At 47.2% G+C, this 24,964-nt stretch overlaps 1 protein-coding gene across 1 annotated transcript; it reads right to left on the bottom strand.

Moving 5' to 3' along the window:
- Nucleotides 1–1,012: 1,012 nt before the first annotated feature.
- Chrna1 (cholinergic receptor, nicotinic, alpha 1 (muscle)) lies at nt 1,013–23,576 on the bottom strand. The gene is made up of 10 exons (XM_005393183.2): nt 23,518–23,576; nt 15,893–16,017; nt 10,220–10,365; nt 10,071–10,115; nt 9,553–9,662; nt 6,975–7,170; nt 6,259–6,496; nt 3,669–3,892; nt 2,392–2,631; nt 1,013–2,106 (listed from the first exon to the last, which is right to left on the bottom strand). The coding sequence occupies exons 2-10, from the start codon at nt 15,933–15,935 to the stop codon at nt 1,975–1,977; spliced, it is 1,374 nt and encodes a 457-aa protein (XP_005393240.1). The 5' UTR covers nt 15,936–16,017; nt 23,518–23,576; the 3' UTR covers nt 1,013–1,974.
- Nucleotides 23,577–24,964: the final 1,388 nt, after the last annotated feature.

Genomic DNA, 24,964 nt, shown 5'->3' with positions numbered 1-24,964 from the left:
ATTGTTTAGGAACTGCCAAACTGTTTTCTCTTTGAAATGGGAAAACTAAAAAGCTTACTCTTTTTATTTTTGGTCCTAGGGGTTGAACCCAAGACCTTATACATGCTAGGCAAGGGCTCAGCCACAGAGCTATACTGCCAGATAGTTTATTTTATTTTTTGGAGAAAGGGTCTCACTATGTAGTGCAGGCCAGCCTTGAACTCACGATCTTCCCACCTCAACCTCCCGTATAGCTGGCATTATAGGTACGCACCATCCTGCCTGGCAGGACATGGCCTTACACTGAAATGATGGCACCAGCTGTGTTGCAGGTGTGTGCAGGGCGTGCAACAGCAGAGTGCATTGACAACACCTGTACTGAGGAGGCCCCTCCCCCAGCTGTCCCATGTACCCCTTTTCCCTGGAGCTGACCCAGGTTAGGTGTATTCTGGTAATTTCAAGGTGTTTCTAAGCCCCAGCCCACCCAGTTTCTCATTCTGGAGTAGACTATGTTGAAGTTTAAGGTTTACTATGGAGAAAAGAAATCATTTCCTCTCTTATTTCCTTAGAATTTTAGAATTGGTACGGTATTTCTGGTTTCATTTATTGGACTTGAGCCCCAAACATCATCGGTGGAAGGATGGAGAACAGAAGGCAAGAGACTTAATCAAGAGGAAGAATGATAACTGACTGCAAGACTGAGGCCCTCAGAAGCACTGGCCAGGCCCAGAGTGGCCTCCTGTTATGGTTTGTGTCTGGGTGTCCCCCCAAAGCCTCATGTGGCCATGGGGCAGGCTTTTAGAGTTTGATTGATTATGGGTGTGAGAGCTGCACCCACCCTGGGGTGGATAGTTTGCATATGTAAGGGAGAGGAAGAGGGTGCTTCTGGCCATTTCCTCCCTTGTATGTGTTTGTTGCTTTTGCTGTGTTCGGACGCCATGAGCTGTAGCCCTCTGCCATGTGCCAGTCTGCCTTGTAGTCTGCCAAGTACGGACTGAAACCTCCACAAACTGTAAGCAAAATAAACCTTTCCTTCCTTAATTTTGGGCATCAGGTATTTTGTCCCAGAAACGAGAGAAAAGTAACCAAGACACCTCCTTAAGCTGGGGTGAGCGGGGGGAGCAAGTGAGAGGACAGCTCAACCCGGAGTCAGTGGGAATCTCAAGGTCTGCTTCCAAAAGCCCAGTGTTTCCACTTTTAGCTTGACCAAAGCCCTTGACCTCCCTGGAATTCAGCTTCCTTATTCATGAAATAGAGACACTCTGGGATAGAGTGAAATAAAACCATATAGGTGAGATGGTTCCCATAGTGCCTAATGCTCACACTCAGTGTTCTGACCTATTTCCCTCGAACCTGGAGGATCAAAACCAGGCGCCCATTAAAGGTGCACATCAGCACTACAGTGCATGCTCAGCCCTCGTAAGGCCCTGGATTCAATCCTCAGCATCCCCCTCCAAAAACTAAACCCACCTGAGCATGTTCCCTACCTCCCAGTTCCAGAGATTTCCTTTACACAAGGGTTTCTGATGCTGTTTGTATTTTAGTGGCCATCCTGGTTACTTTACTCCCTTTCTACTGTTTCTTCTCTCCCCAGAGCAAATGCTTTACCTTTTGAGGCCTGCTAGGTGGGCTTCCCTAGTGGGAATAAAACTGGCTGTTCAGCTCAGGGCACTGCTTTAGCGGTTAGCAATGACAGCGCAACAGGAAACCTTGGTTACCTGGGCAGGACTCCCCCAGAGCCACTTGGAAGAGAACACTTTTTTTAAAGATCCAGTTTCAGTTACTAAAAAGGGTTCGCTCTCCAGGGAGTCACAGCAGGGTGGAAGGAAAAAGCAAACAAAGAAGAAAACACTTCAAGGCTGTAACCTTAGGGAAGCACAGATCGTCCTCATTCATCAGCACAGAAAATTGAGTTTGGTGAAGGACAGTGTATCAAAGCAGGCAGATCCTCCTCTTCCTGCCTCGGTCTGCTCTGGCTGGTCCTGGGCCACCTGCTCATCCTTGCTGATTCAATTCAATGAGGCGGCCTGCGAACACAGCCAGGGTTCCGATGAGACAGACCAGCATGAAGACTCCGAGGAGAATGTGGTCCATCACCATCGCCACGTACTTCCACTCCTCGGCCGCCTGGTGGGGAGGAGAGTGTTAGACACAGTTCCAGAGGCGGCCGTCGGACCATGGTGTTCATGCCATTCGTCCTCTGTGGCCCTTCAGTTGTGATCTTAGTTTTTAGGATAATTATTCACATCGTGATCGGTTGCCAGGGTGGCCTACAGGTGGTCACTAAGGCACATCTAAGGTCAGTGGCTGGGTCCTGAGAGCCAACCCCCCCGACAAGCCAAACCCTCCCATCCAGGCTCATGTGTTTGATTATTGAAACCCAGAGGTGCGATTTCGAGCCGCAGAGCTTACGTTATTGGACTCCTGGTCTGACTTCATGGTCTCTGCGATGTATTTGACGCCTTCGATGGCACTCTTCACCTCCGGGTGTTTGATCAGCGGGGAGTGGAACCCCATGGGAGGAGGTCCTGGCTTCCCAGAAATGTCAGAAATATCGATGTCTTCTGTGAAAATCTTTTTTTCTTGTTTGTCTCTGGATGGTCTTTTCATCGTGGAGAAAAACATTATATTTGGAATCGTGTAGATAAAAACCTAAGCCAAAAAAAAAAAAAAATCCATGAATGAGAATTATCGTCACCACAGACAAGCATCAAACTGTCTTTGATTATCAGTGTGATGTTGGGCAAGTCACTCCGCATCTCTAGGCCTCAGCCTCCTTGTCCTTAAAACAAAAGATCTGCGCTAGATGTTCTCGAGATTCCTTCATACCCTGTGGCAGGTCCAATTACCGCGGGCAGGTTATGATTCTGTAGTGTGAGCAGTGCGCCACTGGAGGGAGCCCGTGCACAGCCAGCGACCTCACAAGACACCAACGGCGCTTAATCTTCAGAAGCCCGGATTGGCAACAGAATGGTCCTAGCAATGCGTTCTCAGGAATATGTGATTAAAGAAAGGACCCCTTTGCCTCAAATACAGTCCCGAAATACCTACACTGTTCTCTGTTTCTCTTGCCTGAAGAAAATACAGCAAAGGTATTACCAGGAGTCATCTAGCAGTCCTTATACAAATAGGGAGTGTTAATCGCAAGAAAGGGCATCATCGCCAGCAGCAGTTTGGTGTTTGCCTAGCATGTATGAGGCCCTAGGTTTTATCCCCCACCCCCAGCAGCACCACAAAAAGGAAAAAAGAAAGGAGGGAAAGGGGGACATATTTGAAATGTTAACCCTTTAAAAAATCCAACCATGTAAGTATTTGAGACAAATTCCTCTCTGAAATTCACTTTCTGACACTCTACTCCCTCCTCCCTGTCTAGTCCTTATTCTGTTCTCAGCCGCTACCAGCAAAAATAAGCGGGTCTCTTCACAAATTAGAAGAGGCACAGAAGTCTTAACTATGCCACAGCATAAAAAGGGATTTATTCATCTCCAATCAAAGATGTGCTTCAAGCTTGGATTTGGGATGGGCTTTATTAATTCTGTTTCCTTCTCTCTTCCTGGGGAGACTACGTAAGTTATCCCTAGAAAGAAGCCAAGGAAATTTCCTTCCCCCAACCCTCAGCTGGAACTGCACAGGCTGTGTGGAAGGGGAGACCCGGGGGGTGGTCCCCGCCGTGTGAAGTCGGCACTCACCTTCCGCACCCACTCGGGCATGACGTGCGTGCTGGGGGAGCGGTGGTGGGTGTTGATGACGATGACCGTGATGATGATGGACGCGATGACGAACACCATGGTGAACAACATGTATTTCCCGATCAAGGGCACAGCACTGGAGGTGGAAGGGATCAGCTCCACAATGACCAGCAGGAACACAGTCAGGGACAGTAAGACAGAGATGCTCAGTGTCATCTTCTCCCCTAGAGATGAAAAGAAGAAACGCAACAACCCACTCATTTACGTGCTGAAATCCTAAACCCCAGGACCTCAAAACGTGACAGTAGTTGGAGAGTCTTTAAAGAGGAAGGTAAAACGAGGTCAGTTGGGGGTCCCTCGTCCAATACCACGGATGTCCTTATAAGAGGAAATGGGGACACAGACATGCACAGGAAAGACCTTGTGAGGACCCAGGAGAAGGGGGTCATCTTCAGGCCAAGGTCATGAGAAACCAGCTCTGTTCCCACCTTGATCTCAGCTTCCAGCCTCCAGGAAGTGTGAGAAAATGAATTTCATTGTTTAAACCACCCAGTCTGTGGTACTTTATTAGGGCAGCCCTTCAAGTCCATTTACCACTGAGGCATGTTCTCAGAATATTACTCTGGAGACTTTTTCTGCGTGACCTCAGCACCTTTACTCTCAACGGCGGTGGCAAGCATCTCTGTTAGAGACAGATAGCTACTTCGTCTTGTGACCTAGGATTTTTGCTTCTTGGTGGAACTCGGGGAATCAAGTGGAGTTCTGGGTTGGCACGCTGGACCCTTCTGCAGAAAAATGCATTAAACCTTGTAAAGCTCAGCCACAGCCTGGTTGGCTTGCTCTGCAGCAGGAGGATGGGCTGCCTGGAAATATCCATATATTTTTCTCAGAATGGAAGTAAACTGCAGGCCCAAAACCAAGGACAAAGAGGCTGTCTTTGGCATCTGGAGCAACCGTCTGATCTCTCTGCTCCTTTTCCATCTTTATCTAGGGGGAAGTTGGTCCTCTCACTTATTCCTTGCTTTGTTTTGTCTTCATATTAAGGGACCAGGACTCCCTGCTGCCCCTTTTCTTCAGACCCTGGCTCTCAGGAGTCCTGGCTGGGCACACGTAGCTGCAGGAAGATAGGGGCTGAAGGTACTGGGGCATCCTTCTGGGGTTTGACTACTGAGGATGCGCAGAGAACCCTTGGAAGTCACCGTCCTTGGGCCCGTCTTGCTGCTGGTGTTTCCAGGAAGCCTCGTGCTGCCCTGCTTTCTGGAGTGGAGCTTTCCCCATTCTGGGTGCTGCCGGCTGCCAGACTAGAAGTACCGTCGGCCCTCTGCATTTGTACATTCTGCATCCAGGAATTCAACCAACTTCGGATGGAAAATATTTGAAAAAATAAAATTATACCTGTACTGAACGCATACAAACTTTTTTCTTCGCATTATTCCCTGAACCAGTGATAGTGGACCTTTTATAGCTTTCGGTGATAACAAACAGCCCGCTGTATTGCTCGTGCCATAGGTTCTCCACCAGTGGCCTGAGCAGTACAGTATGGTAACTATTTATATAGCATTTACACTGTGCTAAGTGCTGTACATGATCTACAGATCATTGAAAGCCCATGAGAGGAAGGGCGTGGGCTATGTGCAAACGCCGCATTCTTTGATATAAGGGCCTTGAGCACGTGTGCGTTGCGGTATCTGGAGAGGTCCTGGGACCAGCTCCCCGCGGACACTGAGGGTGACGTAGATGCAGGATACACAGTGGACGCAAACGACACTGTCGGTTCTCACCTGGAGGTGGGAAGCCCTCAAGCGCTCTTGCCGTATTTGCCGCTGCATTTCTGCCACATCACGCTTGCCCAACACACATTTTTTGAATGATTGAGCAACTCTTTTCCTTGTTGGAAAGTCGAATGTAAACTCCTGTGGCTTTTTAACATCATTTTGATAAAATTGCCGCCTGTCATGAATTTGCAGGCTGTTGGCACCGTCTTTTTTCCCTATTTGTCTGCCATAAACTGCTTATGAGTAGGGACCCGCTGGTGGGCAGATGGGTCCCCTTCCTCCTTTCTGCCAGGTTGTTGGTGTCTGATGCAATTATACCGCAGGTGCGATTCCTCAGTAAGAGGTGAGTTGTCTAGCCTGACATGGGAGGCAGAGCCGCCCCTTGGGAAGCGTGGCCTCGGGGGTACAGACACTGCCATCTGGAAAAACAGCAGAAGCTCTTTTCAAGCAGCAGACAGTGAGTGAAGGCGCAAGAGCCGTACTAGTCAGTGTACAGAAAGTGACCCCAGGGGGGAGGGGACACGAAGAGGGTCTGGTCATATGACTCCCGCGGCCATCTCTGGGCACACAGTTGGTACAGAGCAAATAGGCGTTGGCAGTCCATTCCTTTGAACTGGACTGAGCTAGGGATGTGCATCTTTAGGGTCTGCTCTGAATGTCTGACCAGCTGTGAGCCCCACCTGCATCGTGTTCACCCCCCCCCCCACGGCCACCCAGGGAGTGTGTGCTCTCTGTGATGATGACGGGGTTGTTAGCACTCGATTATGTCTGGCTCACCCTAAAAGAGCAGCAGCAGACATGACGACTGCACCCACCTGAGTCTGTGGGCAGGTAGAACACCAGGCTGGTTAAGAAGGAGAAGAGCAGGCAGGGGATGATGACGTTGACGATGAAGTAGAGGGGCAGGCGCTGCATGACAAAGTGGTAGGTGATGTCCAGGTAGGGGGTGTTGGGGCAGCAGGAATAGAACACCCAGTGCTTCCAGCCCCGGGACTCCTTGATCACCCACTCTCCGCTCTCCATGAAGTTGCTCAGGTCTGGCTGGTCACTTTCCTGAGAAAGAAACAAGGTTGGGAAACCCCCGCGGAGTCACCCTGAGGAGGGCAGGGCTTTGAGGTCAGCAGCCACAGGACAACAGTGTCCACTGCGTGGCTCAGATGCTGGAAGGGGCCCTGGGCCACTACTGATTTGGGAGTCTTAGGTTCCTTTTGTATAACTCAAGGGCGTTTGGACCACCCAGAGTCTTCATTTTGGCTCCATGTGTGAGTCACCTGGGAACATTAAAATATACTGGTGCCCTAGCCCCACCCCACATGGATCAAGTCGGAATTCTTGAGGCAGTGCTGAGTATAGGAAATTCATTTAAGTTCCCAGTTGTCGTGCGCCCTGCATAAAGAATCTTCCCACTTATGGAGAACCATCAAACTAGATGATTCCCAGATTCTAACATACTGAGCGCTGAGGGTTATCCAGGAGCAGAACTGGATTCCCAAAGCACGCATTCCCCAAAAACAGCTCGTTCGCCACTCACGGGATAGATGGCCACCACGGAGCCATCATAGGTCCACGTGCCCAGCTTCATGCTGCAGTTCTGCTCGTCGAAGGGAAAGTGGGTGACGATGATCTCACAGTAGCTTTTAAAGATGGCCGGAGGTGTCCATGTGATGTGGCCTGTGTAGTCTAGGAGAACTTTGGTGAATTTGACAATGGCGAAGTCACCATCTGCGCTGCACACGAGATAAGAGAGGAAAGCGGCTCCAAGGACCTGAGGAGCCATCTCTATACTTGGAGAGGTTAACAAGGCAGCTGTTACTTATTCGGGTGCTACTTCTAGACACTTTCTTTTGTGTAGTGTTTTTTAATCTCTGGCAATGTTTCCCAAATTTTCCTGGTACTAAGAATCCCTGGGGTGCTGGTTAAAAATAGAGATTCCTGAGTGCTGTCTAAGCCCCGTGTTGGAGCATCTGGGGAAGCAGAGTGGGACTCTACAGCTATCAAGAAATAAAGGGCCCACTGCCTCTCAGCCTTTCTCCCCGGTCCTAGTGGTTTTTGCAGTGCTTCCCTTTCCTAACATGCCTGAGAGTTCGCAGGGGAAATCCAGGCTTTTGAAATAAAAACAACAAAAAAAAAGAAAAACAAAAAACAAAACAAAACAAAAAAAACACCTTCAGTGGCTCATTACTGGGACAAGCAGACTACAGAAGGGGTCTTCTTACCTTTTAAAGAACAGTTTAGAACTCAGTGGGGTGGGGCCTCAAACTCAGGTGTCTCCAGGGCCAGGCAGGTGAGGGATGCATACAGGGGAGCTGGGAACAGACAGGTGCCACCATGCTGGCTGCCCGGCCGCCCACGCGGGAGGGAGACCCACTGCCCCATCCATTTGGATGCTTGCTCAGGGCTAGAAATCAAGACTTCTTTACTTAGGGGCTGGGGATGTAGCTCTGTGGCACAGCACCTGCCTGGCAAACATGAGGTCCTGAGTTTGATTCCTGGTACTTCCCCCCGCAAAAAAATGATTTTTTTATTTAAATATTTCCTTGGGGGATGGGTAAATGCTGGAGATAAAACCCAGGCCCTCATATATTCAAGGCAAGTGCTCTACCACTGAGCCACATATCCCGCCTGAAAATTTCCAAAGTTTTGAGTGTTGCGTTCTTCTAGAGAGACTAAAATTCCAGATTTTAATGTGTTATTTCCTGATTTTCCAATGCTGGCAGTAGTATCTCAATTTTTTTAAAAAGTACTAATGAGCTGCTTCTGCAGACCTTATTCAGTGGGCAGGTTACTCTCTCATGCACAGCCTGTGTTCCAGGGACTTTGCAAAGAGCAGCACAATAAGTAGGATAGATACCCAGGGCTGAGGCTACAGCCCGGTGGTGGTGGGGTGCTTGCCTGGCACACACCGGGTTGTGTCCCAGCACTACGAAAGAAAAAATTAGAATATGCACTGAATCTGTAGGTGAGGAATTTCCTCTGGGGAATTTCAAGGACAAAATGGTATGTATTGGTCCCTCCTATCATAAATCAAGAGATTTTTCTTCCTCTTGATTTTTTCTTGGGACTGAAGTGAGGCTCTTTGTCTGGAATATTATAGGCACTGCATGCTCCCAAAAGCCCTAAAGAGCAAAAGACCATACAATGGCCCTGTGAGCAGGGAAAATGGGGCTCCCTCCCCACTGAGGTGTTCTTGAGTGAGGAGCTAGAAGACTTCCATTGCTTGCCCCCAGCTTCTTACTGAAGAGGAGTGTGACACAGACACTCTGCTCTATCCACATATTTGCCCCTAAAGCGTCCTCCGCTGATTGGGTAATTTGACTCAAGCGTGAATCCTAAGTCTAACTGGGCAATATATGGTAGAAAATCAAAGCTGGGGGCTGGGGATGTGGCTCAGTGGTAGAGCTCCTCCATGCACAAGGCCCTGGGTTTGATGCCCAGCACCACACACAAAAAAAACAAAAAACGTCAAAGCTGGGGAGGCCGTCGTGGTCCAGGGTTTTGTTCCCTCCACTGCCCCACCCCCAGTTGCTAGGAGGCACAGCTCCATCTCCGCATATGTTGTGTGATGTCAGAGCGTAAATCCTCTGGGCTGGCGACAACTGCTCCTGCCTGGGAAGGATGCTTTCTGAAATGAACATTCCCTGACAGATGAAGGGCATATGATAATGAATGTGTCATTAAACCAGAGTGTCTTGAATCACATTATAATTCCACAACGTGCAGTTTGTCACGGGGCCCAGTGCCGGGCAACGGAGGCACCCGGGGCCGTGAATGTCGGGGCTGGCATTCAGGATGTGAGGCATAGCACCCTCCTCCCAGGGGCAGACATGTTTAGTAGTGAGGACATTTGATTCCAAGGACTCTCGATAGGCAGTTTGGGTGCCTCCGCTAATGCCGCACATCCCTCAGGAGCTCTTGGCTCAAATGTCCCCCACCCACAGCCCCGATTCCATTTGGCTCAATAATTGTTTCTATTCATAACACCAGGCACCATATCCCCCCCCCCCCAGCCTGTCAGTGTGGCTCTGGGTCTTAAGGGTTATTTAATGTTAACAGCGCCACCCCTCTGTGTGCCCCGGGCAGGTCGCTCCCTGTCTGTCCCCTTTGCTTACTTGTTATACAGAACAAAGTCCGGCCGCCAGATCTTTTCTGAGGGGACGTGGATTTTTTTCACACCACCATAGTCATCTGGATTCCATTTTAGGTTGCAATCCACCCATTGCTAGAAATGAAGACACGTAGCCAGTTAAAAAGCCAAAAGCATTTAAAAAAAAATCTAGGGTAATCAAGAGCCCTGGTGGACCTGGTTAAGTCAACCATGGTGCTTTGGTGAGACAAGTTTGGTTCAGAGTTCAGCCTCTGCCTTAGGAAATGATAGCAGCAAGCTTAGTGGTCTTCATGCAGGTACTGTTCTAAGTCCCCCTTTTTTTTGGTACCAGGAAGTGAACTCAGGTCCTCATGCTTGCCAGGCAGGTGCTGTGCTGCTGAGCTATATCCCCAGCCCAACATAAATATTTTCAAGAAGGGGTGGGGATATAACTCAGTGCAAGGGTCCTGGGTTCTAGGTTCTGGGTTCAATCACTAGTATGCAAAGAAAAAGAAAAGCAGTTATAGTATCTAGTTGAATTACCTGTTTCAGACGAACATTGGTTGTCACAATTTGGTTGACTTCATCCTAAAAAAAGAGAAGACTCCATCTTCAGAAGGTAGAAAGGGGAGCCCGAGGGGAGCGTGCTGGGCTGTGAGGCTGGGTGTCGGGGGTCCCCAAGTGCTACTCACCACATTGATGAGCTGGATGAGCTGCAGGCCCACAGTGACCTCCACTATGTGGCTGTGGTCCTCCACCGGCCGTACCACCCTGCTGTAGTTGCTAAATAGCTTTGCCACCAGACGGGTCTCATGTTCAGAGCCCAGGACGAGGCCAGCTGGACAGCAAGTGACACAGATTCTGTCAGATTCTGCATCCCACTCTGCACCCCCTCGCAGGAGGAAGTGAGGGGGAACCAGCCCAGGGAAGGCACACAAGGCCTCTGTCGCAGGGCTCAGGTGCATAGCTTTTACTGTTTTAAGTTCCTTTCCCAGCCACCAGTGGGGCCTTGGCTTTTAGACACATGGATTCCTTACAACAGGGCCTGGCTGAATCAAATTTGCCAGGTTATGAAAACACACACACTTACACATACACACACACACACACACACACACACACAAAGAAAGTCAGTGTCAGTATTACAGAGTGTGGTCATGTGGTGACAAAATCTTGCATGGGCTGGCCTCAGATCTCATGATGCCATAAAGAGTCGGGACTGGGTACTGGTTTGCATGCCCTGAGTTGGGCCATAGTTAGCAAAACGGAAAGTAACAAGTGCTGGTGAAGTTGTGGAGAGACTGAGATTTCAGGTCTGTTGCTGGTGGGGATATAACAAGGTTGCTTCTCTGCAAGTTAAACAGAGTTACCTTCCCGGTACCGGAGAAAAAAAACCAAAAAAAAAAAAAAAACCAAAAAAAAAAACCAGAGTTACCATGCAACCCAGCAGTCCCACTCCTACGTGCATACCCAAAGGAATAACAGCATATTTACAACACCCAAAGGGAAGAAATAACTCAAGTGTCCATCAACAGATAAGTGGATGAACATATTGTGGTATATCCAGGCAATGGAATATTATTTGGCCACAAAAAGGAATAAAATACTGACTCATGCGACAATATGAATGAACCTTGAAAACATTATGCTAACTAAAAAACCTAAACAAAAAGGGGCACATGTTGTATGATTCCATGTGTGAAATTTCCAGAATAGGTAAATCTAGAGAGATTGAAAGATTACTATATTAGTGGTTGCTAGGGACTGGGTGGGGGACACAACTGCTTAATATGTTCAGAGTTTCCTTTCAGGTTATAAAAAAAAGAAAAAATTGAACTCAGTAGTGGTGATAGCCACTTAACATGGTAAATGTACATATTATTACAAACTGTTTATTACTCAAAATGGTAACTTTTATGTAATTTTAATGCAATTTTAAAAAAAAAAATCACTGCTGGTCGATCCATGTCCCAGTTAAACTGTTTAAATAGAATGAAAGCCTGCACTTTGTCGACCTGGGTTCAGGGTTCCTATTCAGAACGTGAGTGAATCCAGGGAATCTGTTCTACCTGTCCCTTCAAGACAAAGCATACAGCCTTCTCTGTCCAGTCCGGCATGTGCCCCTCCCAGCTCAGGGAGGTGGGCCCCTTGAGGAAGGTCATGTGGCTGGAAAGGCAAGACTGACTGGAGCCCGTCCTTCTGAGCTGTGCCCCTGTGCCAACTCTTACTGTTACTAGTGTGGCACCACAACTGTGTGAGTCTTTATTCCTGGAGAAAATGTGTCCTGAATTCCGACAAGTGCCCGCTGAGGATCTTTGTAACTCAAGCTGTAACACACACACCATCAGAGGAAGTGGACATGCAGCCCATCTGCCTGATTCATGTAACCCGACCTCCGCTCCCCGCAGGCTGCAGCAGAGGCCGTGACTTCTCTGTGGGCAAGAAAACTCTCAGTGTTGAATGAATGAGGTGCTTTCACCTTTTGCCCAGTAGTATGAACTGATTATCTCCTAGAGAGGTTATCATTTTTCTCAATTATTTTTCTGCTTCAGTCCTCAGTTTGTAAGTTTAGAAACAAAATACTGTGTAAAAAGTAATAATCTTTTTTCTATTTTTATTAGTTAGTTAAAACAATTGTCAATACAACACAACTTGTGTGCCAGATACCTTTATTTCTTTTTTTCTTGTGTGTGTGTGTGAGTGTGAGAGAACAAGAAACAGAGAGATTGGGGATTGAACCCAGGGCTTTGTATTATTTTTTATTTTGAGTCAGAGTTTTGCTAAACTGCCCACACCAGGCTGGAACTCATGATCTTCTTTCTTCAGCCTCCAAAGTGCTGGAATTACAGGTACACAACAGATACTCTTATAGGTGTTTTTATATACATTTGCTCAATCCTCACAACTGGGTGAGATCAATACTAATCTTGTCCCTGCTTTACAGAGGAGGAAACTGAGACTCAGAGAGCTGAGCAATGCATTCATGGCTCCCCTGCCGGTCAGAAGTGGAATTACTCTGCTCCTTAAAGTAACTATATCAGTTCCGGTCAGATTTTTAAGCTTTCAGCATAGTTTAAATGTCTTCGTTTTTTACCCTCAGGGGCTCTGTTATGGTTTGGCTCTAAGATGCCCCATGAAAGACTCATGTGTTCTGAGTGGGGCTTTGGAATCATGAGAGCACTAACTTCATAGCCCAGTGCTGAGTTCAGAGCCGATGTGCTCTGAACAGGGGCCTCACTGAGGGGAGTGGTCATGGGGCTGCCCCTGGGGGCTGTATGTCGTCTCTTGCTTCTTCCTCTGGGCTTCTTCTTGTCTCTCTCCTGTCTTGCCACCAGAGGAAGATCTGCTTTCCTCCACCCCATGTTCTCTTTCAAGATGTTCAGCCCCACCATGGCCCAAGGAGCCAGGGAGCCAAGTGACCATGGATTAATCTTTGAAACTGTGAGCCCAAATAAACCTTCCCTCCTTTGATAGCTTTTCCCAGGAATTCAGGCACAGCAATGAAAAGCTGATGAACATGGACTCTACATAGGAAACCCCTGACCTCTCCCAATTATTTGTGGTCTCATAAGTTTTCTGAACTCTAAAGTTTCCAAGGATACCAAAGGTGCCCAACCATGCGGAGCCTTCATAGGATACTTCCCTGAGCCACCTGCATTCAGGGACCCCTCAAGAGAGTGTGTTTAATTAAAGACCCACTGTTAAGGGTGCTCCATGAGCCCCTGGGCCATGGCTGTCCTCCTGTGCTCCCCACCTTTCCCATCTCTGGCTGCAGCCACACCACCACCATGGGGACTGGGACCTGGTGATGATCACTGAGTGCCCTGCCTGCTGGCACTGACCTGGGTTGTGGCTTTTAACCACTGTTTATTTCAGTTTGACAGGAAGAACATACCAGAAAGCAATGGATAGAGGAGGCGGTTAGAAATATGTTGCACAAAAACTATCAAAAAACGATCTGGCCAAACTATGGCCCCCTAAGCAAAGGGGAGGACTTGGAGGACAGTCCTGTCAGCATTGCAGTGATATTTACCCGCTTCTGTCCCACTTAGCCAATGACAAGGTGCCTTGTTCCTCCCATAAGGAATTTCCAAATTGGTCTCCTTTTCTTTCCCTTCCTCTCTCTTTTTTTTTAGGTACTGGGGGATTGGACCCAGGAACACTACTGCTGAGCTATGTCTCCAGCCTTTTTTTTTTTTAAAGACAGGGTTTTGCTAGTTTGGTCAGGCAGGATTTGAATTTGAAATCTTCCTTCCTCAGCCTACCTGAGTGCAATGCCTAAGTATGGGTCTCCATTTCTCAGATTGGTTTCCTTGGTACAGACTAAGAGGGTAGAAAACTTACAAGACTGGAAGGCAGATTCTATGACTTCCTGTCCAACTCAAATACGGTTTGGAGAGTTGGACTAGTTCGTCATGGACTTAGTGAGGCACAGTAAGTAACTTTCATAAAAAGCCCAGGCAAAAATAAACAGACAAATAAATCATATCAAAATTTCCCCTTTTTGCAAAATTATATCGGTAATCTTTATTCAGATGGTAACTCTGTTCATTCATCAAGTACTTGTTGAGTGTTCGCTTATGTAAATATTGTTTTAGGAGCTTTGAGATATTGGAAAGTGAATGTGGCATGAATCCTGTCTCTATCTACCCTCGTGGAGATTAACATTTTTCATTTACATAAGTAACTGTGAATAAGTTGGAAAGTAATACGCAGTGAAGTACTTAGGACTCCGGAGGCGGAAGAGAGGAAAAGGTTGAAATGAAAGGTGCTGTATAAATAGAACAGAGATGGTTATGTGCAAAGCTAACACAGGGAAAAAGTGTACCTGAAATGAATGAGAATTTTGCCCATGAAGAATTCATTCTAAGTAGGGGAATTCAACCACAATTTCAAAATGTACTTTCTATACCATACTGGTTCAGTCTATATTTTTACATAGGAAAGAGCCACCTGGGCTGGGAAAAAGGAACTTTGAAATGTTAATAACCACCTTGCAATTCTTACCTCAACCCGATGCCGTATCTCTCGCTGCTTTGGCAATTTCAGGCTTCCTGGTGATGCATGTAACAAACCAAATCTCCATTGACCAAAATCCAAAATTTACAAATGACAAGGTTGGGGCAGGTCATTTTGTAGCTTTAATCAGGTTCCTTACAATCATGCAGTGAGCGTGTTGGGCTGCCTGGTCTGGATCTAAACTCCTGCGAGCCACCCATGGGAATCAGTATCAGCAAACCCAAGGTTTGATCAACATACACATCACCTACTTCTTTTCATAGCGAAACACGCATTTTTGGAGGTCTTTGGTATCCTAACAGACCCCTTAAATATTTTTATAGAAGCATATACCTAAAGAATTTTCATTGAGCATGGCATTCGCAAACACACACACATGTGGACGCACACACGAGCACACAGAAGTGCATACCAGGCTAGCTTTGGTTGGATTGAGTCCAAATCCCACAGGATACAACTTATCTGAGTTTACTGTACTTCCCTCAACTTTATTACTGAAAAAATGTAATAATGCAATTCTTTCCCTCTTGCCCAGAAGGCCTGTGTTTGTCAGAGCAATATTAGAGAAGAGAAATCACAGGATGTCGGGCACCTTGTTTCTCAGCTGGGGTGATATCACCAGTAAACTTTTACGTGAAGCAATCAGCAGACATCTCCTGTTTTCCCCTCCCAGAAGTCTGGGATTCAGGGTAGTGTTTCAGTTGCTGCGCTGCCACACATTCCAGAGTGGAGTGTAGGACAAAGGCTGTGCAAGGTTTTATAGTTTCAATTTAAACCCAAACCTGCATATAGTAACATGCTTTTAAAAGGAAGTACGCAGGGGTATATTCAGATGGGTTTCATTTGTTTAACTTCAGAAGGCTAAAATAGTTTACAAACTGTTTCATCTCCAGGGAGTTTAGTTATAGTTATCAACAAGTTTCTCTTCCAACACTTGTGGCTGTCAATCAATGCTCTTCATTATCTGAACTATCCTAGAGCAGCAAAATGCCTTGCTAACCCAGTTATCTGTAAGCTCCTGCGCCATGTCCCTCTGGTTGTTCAGGGATGAGAGCAGCTCAGGATGCTATCGTGGTCCACTGGCGGTCCAGATTGCTCAAGTGGCCTAAGGGTGTTTGTGTGGCTGAGTCGGACACCAGGCATGGACAGAGCTGAATGTCTATCTTGTGGCCTTTGACTGGGCAGCTCCCACGTTAAGGGGGTAACACAATCTACAAATCTTTGTTCAAAACCCCAATCAAGCCAACATCAAGAAGAAACTAGCAGAGTAGCCTCTGACTAGCAAGAGCCTGCCATTCTGTGTTCCCATCAAAGAAGCCAGACTGTGGTCTGGGGGCCGTACTTACCGGAGCAGAGGCCGAAGAGCAGGAGGAAAGGCTGGGCCTCCATGGGCTGTGGGCACTGGTAGGGACCTGGAGCAGCGTGGCAGCCTGTGTGACTCCCTGCTGCTGTCTGGCTGGACACTTGGCTGCTACAGGGTGTGGGAAGCAAGTGGAGTCAGTGGAGCTATTGTTTTACACCACCTGTTAGCGGCTGTGACAGCTGAGCTGTCTCCACCCTGCGCCCAGGACGCTGCTCGGGCCTGTGCTGATCCAGGTGTGCCCCACTTTACGGTCGTTTGACAAAGAGTGTGAGCTGGCTTTTATTTTGAATGCATCACAAGGCAGGTTTTTTGTTTTTGTAGTATCAGGGGTCAAACTCAGGACCTCACACCCTACATATGCACTCTATCACTGAGGAACAGCCTTAGCTCCACGAGCAATTCTTAAGGAAAAGACCTACACAAAAGAATTCTTCTGAAGCCAGGCATAGTGGTGCACACCTGTAATCCCAGCACACTGGGAGGCTGAGGCAAGAGGATTGCAAATTTGAGCCTAGCCCGGGCAGTTTAGTAAAATTCTATTTCAAAGGAAGGGGGAAAAAAAGGTGAGGGCTGGGGATGTGGCTCCGGGCAAAGACCCTAAGTTCAATTCCCAGTAGTGCCAAAAAAAAAAAAAAAATCTTTTGAGTGGTGAGCAGCCCTCAGCCCTTTGTGTAAACCAGAACCACATGGATGCGTGTTGATTCAGTTAGGGCTTTTGAACTCAGTAGACATCAGCTGTTTGTGTAATCCTGCTAGGTCACACCAGTCCACAGTTTCCAGACAGGCAGATGCATTTCCCCTGGTTCCGGATGAGCCGAGCGCCCGGAATTCCATGGCTGCGTGAGGTGGAGGAGTTGTGGTTGGTGTTGAATCTGCTGCTAGAGGCTCCTCCATATTTGATAGCACTTGTTTTTTTTAACACAGACAGCTTCTTCCATAAAACCAGTTTCAGTGGCCCCAGAGTAGCTGCTCCAAGCCCTGGCCCTGTACCAGCCAGCGCCCATCCCACAGGAGCCGTTAGCCAGGGCAAACTGCCATCTCCCGTGTGCCATTATTCAGCAGAGAGTAATAGTGGGGAAAGTGTCCCGCTGCGGCTGCAGTTGTTCTCAGTTCCTGCTTCCTTCCGCCTATTCTCTGCCTACTCTCACTCGGGGAGGCCAGGAGCAGAGTGGTTCAGCTTTTCAAATCCTTTGTTTAAAAAATTCCTGAAAACCAGCAGTTCGTAATTGCTCAGTCTGAGAAGTGTTTTGACCAAACTGAGCTGCTTGGCAGGGCTGGGGTGGGTTCGTAGAAGGAAATAGTTATGTAAAGATCCCCCACCTGCTTCTTTCCTGCCTCCTTCCCAGACCCAATCAGGTGAGAGAATCTCCAGCCCAAAGACAGGGGCCCAGCAGATTGCCCTATGCCAGTGGGCACAAGCCAGTAATTACAGAAGGCCCTTGCAGAGTAGCAGAGGTTGCAAGTTCACGTTTATATCTTGCTGTTTAAACTGCAGACCAGCTAACTGTCCACTAAAACATTGTTTCTCTGTCTTCCAGAGCATAGCAGTGTGACAACTAGCCAGGAAATACTGATCCCCTGCCCACACCCATCAGCCTCTCATCTATGTGGGGCTGTATGACCGAGCTCTGGTCTGTGAGACATGAAGAGAAACTCTCTTAGACTCACCGACCTCAGACCAGAGATCATCCGCTCCCTGCCTGCCACTGGGCTGGCTGGAATGGGTAGGATCCCCAGGGCCTCCTTGGTCACCATATATTGAGGATGGCTTTGCGTGGGACATCCTGGATCCTTGAGTGATTATGTGGAGGGGGCACCCCACTAACCCAGTGCTGTTTCATCAGTGAGAGAGCAAAATTTATTGCCATTGAAATTATGGGTTTATTTGTACAGCAGCTAGTTTTATGCTGAATATAAAAGTTAGCTCCTTGTACACTGAGGCACTGTGGTCTAAAATAAACCCTGAAAGATATGGCACCAGGAGGAGGAAAGGAAAAGAAAAGAAATGAGAAAAGAAAGAAAAAATGAAAACAAAGCTTTTGTAAATGAGGGGAAGAGGGGTTGAAGGGAGAGGATGGGAATGGGAAAAAGAAGAATCAAGATACAGCATGTACAGGTACAAATTCCCTGTGATGAATGTTACTATGTATATCTGATATACCAATAAACTTAATTTTTTAAAGATAAAATATATACCACTGTCGGGGAAGGCAAGAAAAATTAATATTGGAGGCTGAAAAGATGATGACCCCTGTTCTATAGTAGCAAATTATTTAATAAACTATTGTCCTCAATTACTGGGTGAGCAAAGTATTTCCTGGGGCTGTGGCCCTAGGAGAAAGATTGGTAGACAAAAAGTTGGTGCTCAGTGGCTTTCATTTGCTTTACTTGGCAAGTTAGTACAAGAAAGAGTTGAATGAAAAGGAATTGAATGAAATTTGGAGCCTTCTGCTCTAAGCCCAAAGAAGAAGTGGTAACAGAAAAAAATGGCTTGGAGCAACAAAAGCCCATTTAAAACATTTCAGTAAATAGGTAGTTTTCCCCCAGCAAAGATCAGATTGTGGGTGCTTTCTTCCCACCCAAGCCTGGTTTCTTCACATGGCAACAGCATGGCTTCTATTTAGGTAAAAGAGAGGGGCATAGAGCTTAGGGCACAAAACAATAAATCAGTCTAGCAGAGAATCCTGCACGTGCGTGCATGCACGCAGGCACAGGGAGAGGACTGGAAACAAGGATCTGAGATGCTTACAAAGCATTTGAAGACACTGCATGACAGAGAGTTCACAAACTCAGACTACAAAAGCTCTCGGGTGCGCAAACATGCACCCAAGAAAGCAGGTCACAAAATCTGCACTCTCCCAGGGAGGGCACTGTCCTCTGCCCATTTCAGGTGCAGCGGTGGAGGAGAAGGATCAGGGAAGACGCTCTTCGGGGGACAGCTAGAAACCATGAGAGCAGATCGCCTGCAGAAAGCGAACTTCTGTCGCAGACCCTCCTGGTGCCCACCTGGTCCTCTCGGTGGCCCCTATACTCTGAGAAAAGAGCTGAGTGCTACACCTGCAGCCCTCTTCTGCCTGGGGAATATTTTTTCTGGCTGTAGAAACCTATGAGGCAAGTCAGAAGTGCAAAAGTGTGTTTCTGCCTCCAGAAACAGCCCTCTGCCAGTGTCCCAGGACGGATACCCTGGTTTCCTCCCGCTCCTTCCTCCAGCATCAGCCTCTGGGGGACCTCAGATGGAGACAGAATTTCTCCTACTGCCTGGGTGGAGGGTTCTTATTATGATGTTAGCAGTGATTTTCCCACATTCCCACCATCTTACTCAATCTTCTCTCTAGGCGAACAGCTGAAACTGTAGACTTAGTATAAAACTGGTATCGTTCTTGGGAGTAAGGCTTTTTTTTCATTTAAAAGTTTATTATTTAGAAAAAATTAGAAAAACAGATGATCAAAATGAAACATGTTTAGCATTGTCATCTTACCCAGAAATGTCCAGCTCAGTGGTGTAGTTTATGCCCTTCACGCCCTTTCCATGCATCCCTTAAAACTTCACTTCTTTGGGTTTTACTATGTTTCAAGTACTTTTCCAAGCATTTGGGATACATCAATAAACAAAAAGGGCAAAGATTCCTGTTCCTGAGAAAAAATGACTTCTAACTGAAGTCAGACGGACAAAATATATATATTTAATATATGTACAGTAAGTAAATTGCTTTGTATCTGACCAGAGAAAACACTTTGGAAGCAAAGGGGATCTGGAGAGCTGGGGAGGTTGCGATTTTAACCCCTGTGGGAAGAGCAGGCTTCACTGAACACTGGACATTTGAGCAAACACTCCACAAAGGAGACGCAGCTCTCTGTCGGATGTACATTCAAGCAGACGGAACCACCGATGGCCCCTGGGGAAAGTGGCTGGAGCAGATGGGAAGACGGCTGGGAGAGGAGGTCAGAGAGCCACCCAGGAAGAGGGACACACTGTTCTTATTGCCCGTGAGTGAGGAGCCCGTGAAAAGGAGTACATTCTAAATTTGCAGCATTTGGTCGGAGCATTTTGAGCATTAGGGAGGATTTAGTTGCCAATAAGTGGACTAAAGAAGCCTGGATGGAGCAGGTTTAAAGGCGCAAAATCAGGAGTTTGAGAGGGGCATGAGAAGCTTGAGATGCCCATTAGAAATCTCGGTGGGAACTGGATTTGAGCCATAAATGAAGAAGACCTAGGTTAGATGAGATGGTGTCTAAAGCTGCAACTGGAAAAGCTCAAACGAGTGTAGGCAGAGGAAGGAATGAATATTAGAAAGTTTGGAAGAGGAGGAGGATGCAGCAAAGGAGCCTAGGAAGGAAGCAGTTCTTCGGGAGGGGTGGCTCTGGGAGCCAGGCAGGACCTGCCCAGGGCAGACAGAAATGCCCATAGAGATCAGGAATTCAGAGGCCATGGTGACCCTGGCATTTACCAAACTAGGTGGATAGGGGTTTTTTGTTAGTTTTGCTTTTGTTTTTATTTTGCTTTGCAGTGCTGGGGACTGAACTCTGGATGTAGCTCCCCCTGAGCTACGTTTCCAGCCCTCTTATTTTTATTTTAGGTCTTGACTTTCATTTTTAAAAAATTTTTAATTTTATTAGTGCATTTTTGCAGTGCATACTGATTACATTCATGTAACATGTCTTAGTTTTTCTTATGTCCCACTTCCCTTCCCCTCCCTCCCCGCCCCCTTCATCTTTTGATTCTTTACTTTGAGACAGGCTAAGTTGCCCAGGCTGGGCTCACATTTGCACTCCTCTTGCTTTGGGCTCTCAGAGTTCAGGGATTATAGTGAGGGCCACCATGCATGGCTTGTCTATTATTTTTAAAACCTACTCCAAGCCAGGGTGGTGGCACACACCTGTAACCCCAGCACTCTGGGAGGTTGAGGCAGGGGCATTATAAATTCAAGCCCAGCCTGGTCTACACAGCAAGATTCTGTCACAAAACAAAACAAGAATGATAGAATTAGAAGGGCTTCACTGCAAAGAATGGCAAAGAAATAAGGCAGTAGCTGGAGGGTGACAAGTAGAGTGGAAAGAATGTTGGGGACTTGGGGATACAGCTCAGAGGTGAGAGGGTGCCTAGACTACCCAAGGCCTTAGGTATGAGCCGCAGTACTGCCCAGAAAAGAAAACATTTCTATTTTGTGCCCATTTTCTTGGGTGAGAGGTATAACAGCATAATTTGTGGTCATTTTGACTCTGGGGAAGAGCCAGAGGTCACACAGTGCCAGATCAGTGAATGAGGCTCTGTGAAACGTCAGGTTCACAGAAACTGCCGTAAGCATTTTGAATCCATTCAGGACATCGAGGCAGCCGTGAAAGAGGACGTCCAGAGCCGCTTCAGAAAGTGGCAAGAATGATGGGATAAGTACGTTGGAAACAAAGGGGAGTATTTTGAGGTTTAATAGCAATGTGACTATTCTGTAATAAAGTTTTTCAAATTTTAAACATTCACTGTATTTTTGATCACACCTTAAAAAGTTTAGTGTACATCAAATAGCCCAAATCTCCATTTAGAAGCAAGCAGAGTCTTTTAGAGCTGCTCATATCCCAGTTATATTTCTCTATCATCCCACCACCTTTGTGTGCTGTGAAGTTTGCCTGTGTGATCATGTGGTTGTCTATCTCCCCTCCTAGGCTACAGACCCATGAGGGCACTGACCATGCCTGTTTTTGCTCAGTGCTGTCTGCCCAGCTTTTGGCTGGCAGCCGGGTATGAAGTGGGCCTTCATAAGTCACTAGTGATAAAGCAATGAACGGAGTTAAGCCTACCCCAAGGATGGGGTAGGTGACACTGGGTAATGTTTGCAGGGGACAAATGAGCTGTGACTACCAGTCACTGCCAGCGCTGGGCAGTATAGCTCCAAGGGTTTGTAACTGGCTGATGAAACAAGCCCGGATGAAGTGTCACTTTTTGAAAAAGTCCACCTTCTTGTGTGGCACGATGAATGGAATAACCAAAGATCTCCCCAGGTCCCCTTGGAGAAGCCCTCAGCCGGCCTGGAGTCACATCTGAGTGTCCCTACCAGGAGCTCACAGTTCCTTGGCCCAAGGCTCTGGTTTGCAGAGCTACGTGATGCAGTCCAGCGGCCAGCAGGTGGCAACAAAGTTATTAAAGTGCTGGGGAGGGTTGCTCTCCGGCTGCGGTATCACGGTCTCAGGCCTTGTCTCTAGGAGAAGCCCAGCAGGCCGCCAGCCCAGGGGGCGTTTTCCCAGGAGGGAGGCTGCCCGGAATAGTCGGTGGGGGGGACCTGGAGCAGCTGCCTCCCCGTAGAAGAGTCTAGAAAGGGAATGGAACACATGCACAGGGCCCTGGTTCTACCCCCAGTATCACAACCACCAAGATAGTGGAGTCAGCTCCCAGCCCAAGCGTCCAACCCTGCTTCTCCATTTTACAGTTCCAGTTCCAGGAACTTAGGGGCCAGATGAATCCAGAAAATCAAGGCTTCTTCAGCCCGAGAGTTCATCCAGTCACACCGCTGATCTGCCTCGGTTGGGGCCTCTGCATGCCTGAAGGGCTCAGGTTCTTTTTATTCTGTTGTTTTCCAGCCAACCTCGGTGCCATGAGGGTCAGGCCGATGGTTTTGTGGCAGTTACTGGCTTTGTCATTGCTGGATTGCACAGGTGGCTTGGCCATGTCCAGCAGTACACCCTTTTTTCCCTTGAACCCGACGGGAGGGAGGAAATCACCACTGGGGAGAAGCCTGTTGTCTCCATTTACTGTCGCAGCAACCCAGCAGGCCGGTGCGACCTGTGTTGTGTCCATGGACACCGAGGTCTGCAGTAGTAGAGCCGACACAATAGGAACTGACATTCCTAATCCCTAGTACGGTGCTCTGTCCACCCCCTCACGGTCCAAATGGTGCCAACCAGCCCCTTCTGCGGTGGCCGCCAGAGATATGGAGGAGGAGGGAAAGGAGCGAGGTGACCAAAGGGCTGTGCTTTTTCCTTCCATCCCTTGCTTCAGCAAGGACAACTGTGATGTACATTTTTAAAAAAAAAAAATTGAACCTTCCTTTCAGAAGTAGAAAATTAGTGGGATATACGGTGTCCAGGGCACATCCTGACCTGGGTGAGTGGTGACAGTGTGTGTGTCTCCCTGTGGCCGTCAGACAACTTAAAGCGAAGGCCTGGCCATTGCCACCCTACTATCCCTGATTAATTCAGGAAATGCTTCGATGGCAAAATCCTTCTCTAGCTGCTCGTGTTCCCTGGGACAGACATAAATTAAGAAAAAAAGGAATCTGCTGCGAAATGTAATGCATCCGCTCCCCCCCACCTTCTGCCAACAGAGTAGGTGGAACTTTTCTTCAGCAGGCAGAGTCTAGGCAACAGCAGTCCGAAGTAAACTAAGGAAGCCTTTGAGGCCAAAGGAACAACAAAGACCAGAGGCAGAGAGAGAAGAAGGCCAGGCCCAGTGTGTGCAGGGGCTGAGAGGCCTGGAAAGAGGAGGAAGAAGAGGAGGTGGAAGAAGGAAAGGGAAAGGGAGGAGAAGGAGAGAGGTTGGCCAGAGACTTGGGAGTGAGAAAGAACTCCAAATGGTATCTCTAAAGACATAGTTGTTGGATATTTACAACACATTCCTACCTTTGGCATTTTCTCCAGAAACAGAGATTTGTTTTCAATCCTATTTTTCTGCAGGACAGGAGCAGTGCCAAGGCCGGACCATGTAGGAGCCTGAGTGTGAAAGTTACATAAGCAAGCTTGAGTCTTTAGAAGTCAACGCCTTTCCATTTTGTCAGCCGCCTGAGTTTCTATTCTGAGAGGCGCTAACTGTTAAACATTGTTATTCACTTGTGTTCCCTAAATAACTTTTAATTAGTTTTAATTTGGAGTAAGAATATTCTACTCTTGACACTATGACAGGAATTATCAAAAATAAAACTAATGGAGAATTTGCTTCAGAAAAGAGCACACACTAATATTACAGTATTTTATGTCTATCTCAGCAGAAATGCAGATAATTTGAGATGTTTAATCTTATTTTTACAGTGGTTTTTCTCAAAGGCAATAATTGCATTGGTAAAGAGGTCACTTAAAATATTTTTTTCACCCTTGTATGCATTTTTACAATGGGATTTTCCCTTTCTTTTCCAGTGGAATTAGTTTCACTGGAGCAAGAAATGCAATCAAATTAGCTACGTACTTCGCCTTTCAAACTGCATGTGACCTTGGTGATCACTATATTCATTGCATGCTAAAAGCCATGAGCAGTATCTGCTCCTCTACAACACTTCTGAAGATAAAAGTCTGTCGGGGCTCTCAGACTGTGCTGAAGCAGACACAGTACAAGAAACACTACAGTATTGTAGTTTTTAGTGGGGTCACTACGCTCTTCTCCTGTCCTTTAAGACAGTAGTGTTAGTTGTCCACATGTCTATCACAGCCTGATTCTAACAAAGACTTGTACATCCCTTTGGCTGAAACATGGCCAAAATATCAAAGAGCTAGGAATCTGGAGGACAGCCCAAGGCGTGAATCCCTCGGAGTGAAATCTTGTATGTGACCTCACAGCTGATGGAGTTACTTCATGTTCTGCAGCGCAGTGGAGAAGAGGATAGATGTGCTCAAATATTTATGGCACGGTACCATCTCTTTCTGTTATACAGGCCTTACAACCAATTTGAACATGGGTGACAGCTCCATGATTACTCACCTAGACTTTACAAGATTGGCTAGCCAAGGCTGAATTGAACTCAAGCACTATTTCACTGATCATACTACTTTTAGATACATTAGCATAGTGTGTAGCCATGATCAGTACTATTTAAAGTCCGTTCTGTGTGCTCAGACTTGGTGCATTCATGGGACTGACGTAGTTTTGTCACAATTCTGGGCACATTAGCAGTTTCCAGGCATGGCAGGGTGAGATGTGTGGGGCCGCTGGATAAACATGGTGCATCTGCCTGGAACTTCAATTTCATTTGAAGACTTGGAGAAAAAAATTAATCAATTTAACCATTTATTTTAATATGCTGCCAATTCCTGATTTAATTTTCTGTGAAGCAAACAAAATTATGCATTAGCTATGTTA

Source organism: Chinchilla lanigera, unplaced genomic scaffold (assembly GCF_000276665.1).
Source record: "Chinchilla lanigera isolate Chin_1 unplaced genomic scaffold, ChiLan1.0 scaffold00048, whole genome shotgun sequence".
NCBI classification, from domain to species: Eukaryota; Metazoa; Chordata; class Mammalia; order Rodentia; family Chinchillidae; genus Chinchilla; species Chinchilla lanigera.
Note: the sequence above shows the minus strand (reverse complement) of the source record. Positions and strands in the feature narration are given on the sequence as shown.

Excerpts from the sequence above, each read along its gene's own strand:
- Chrna1 (XM_005393183.2), bottom strand. The coding sequence starts at position 15,935 with ATGGAGGCCCAGCCTTTCCTCCTGCTCTTCGGCCTCTGCTCCG. Across the intron at positions 10,366-15,892 it reads GCTCTTCGGCCTCTGCTCCG|CTGGCCTCGTCCTGGGCTCT; the intron begins GTAAGTACGGCC and ends CTTGCTGTCCAG. Across the intron at positions 10,116-10,219 it reads TCATCCAGCTCATCAATGTG|GATGAAGTCAACCAAATTGT; the intron begins GTGAGTAGCACT and ends CTCTTTTTTTAG.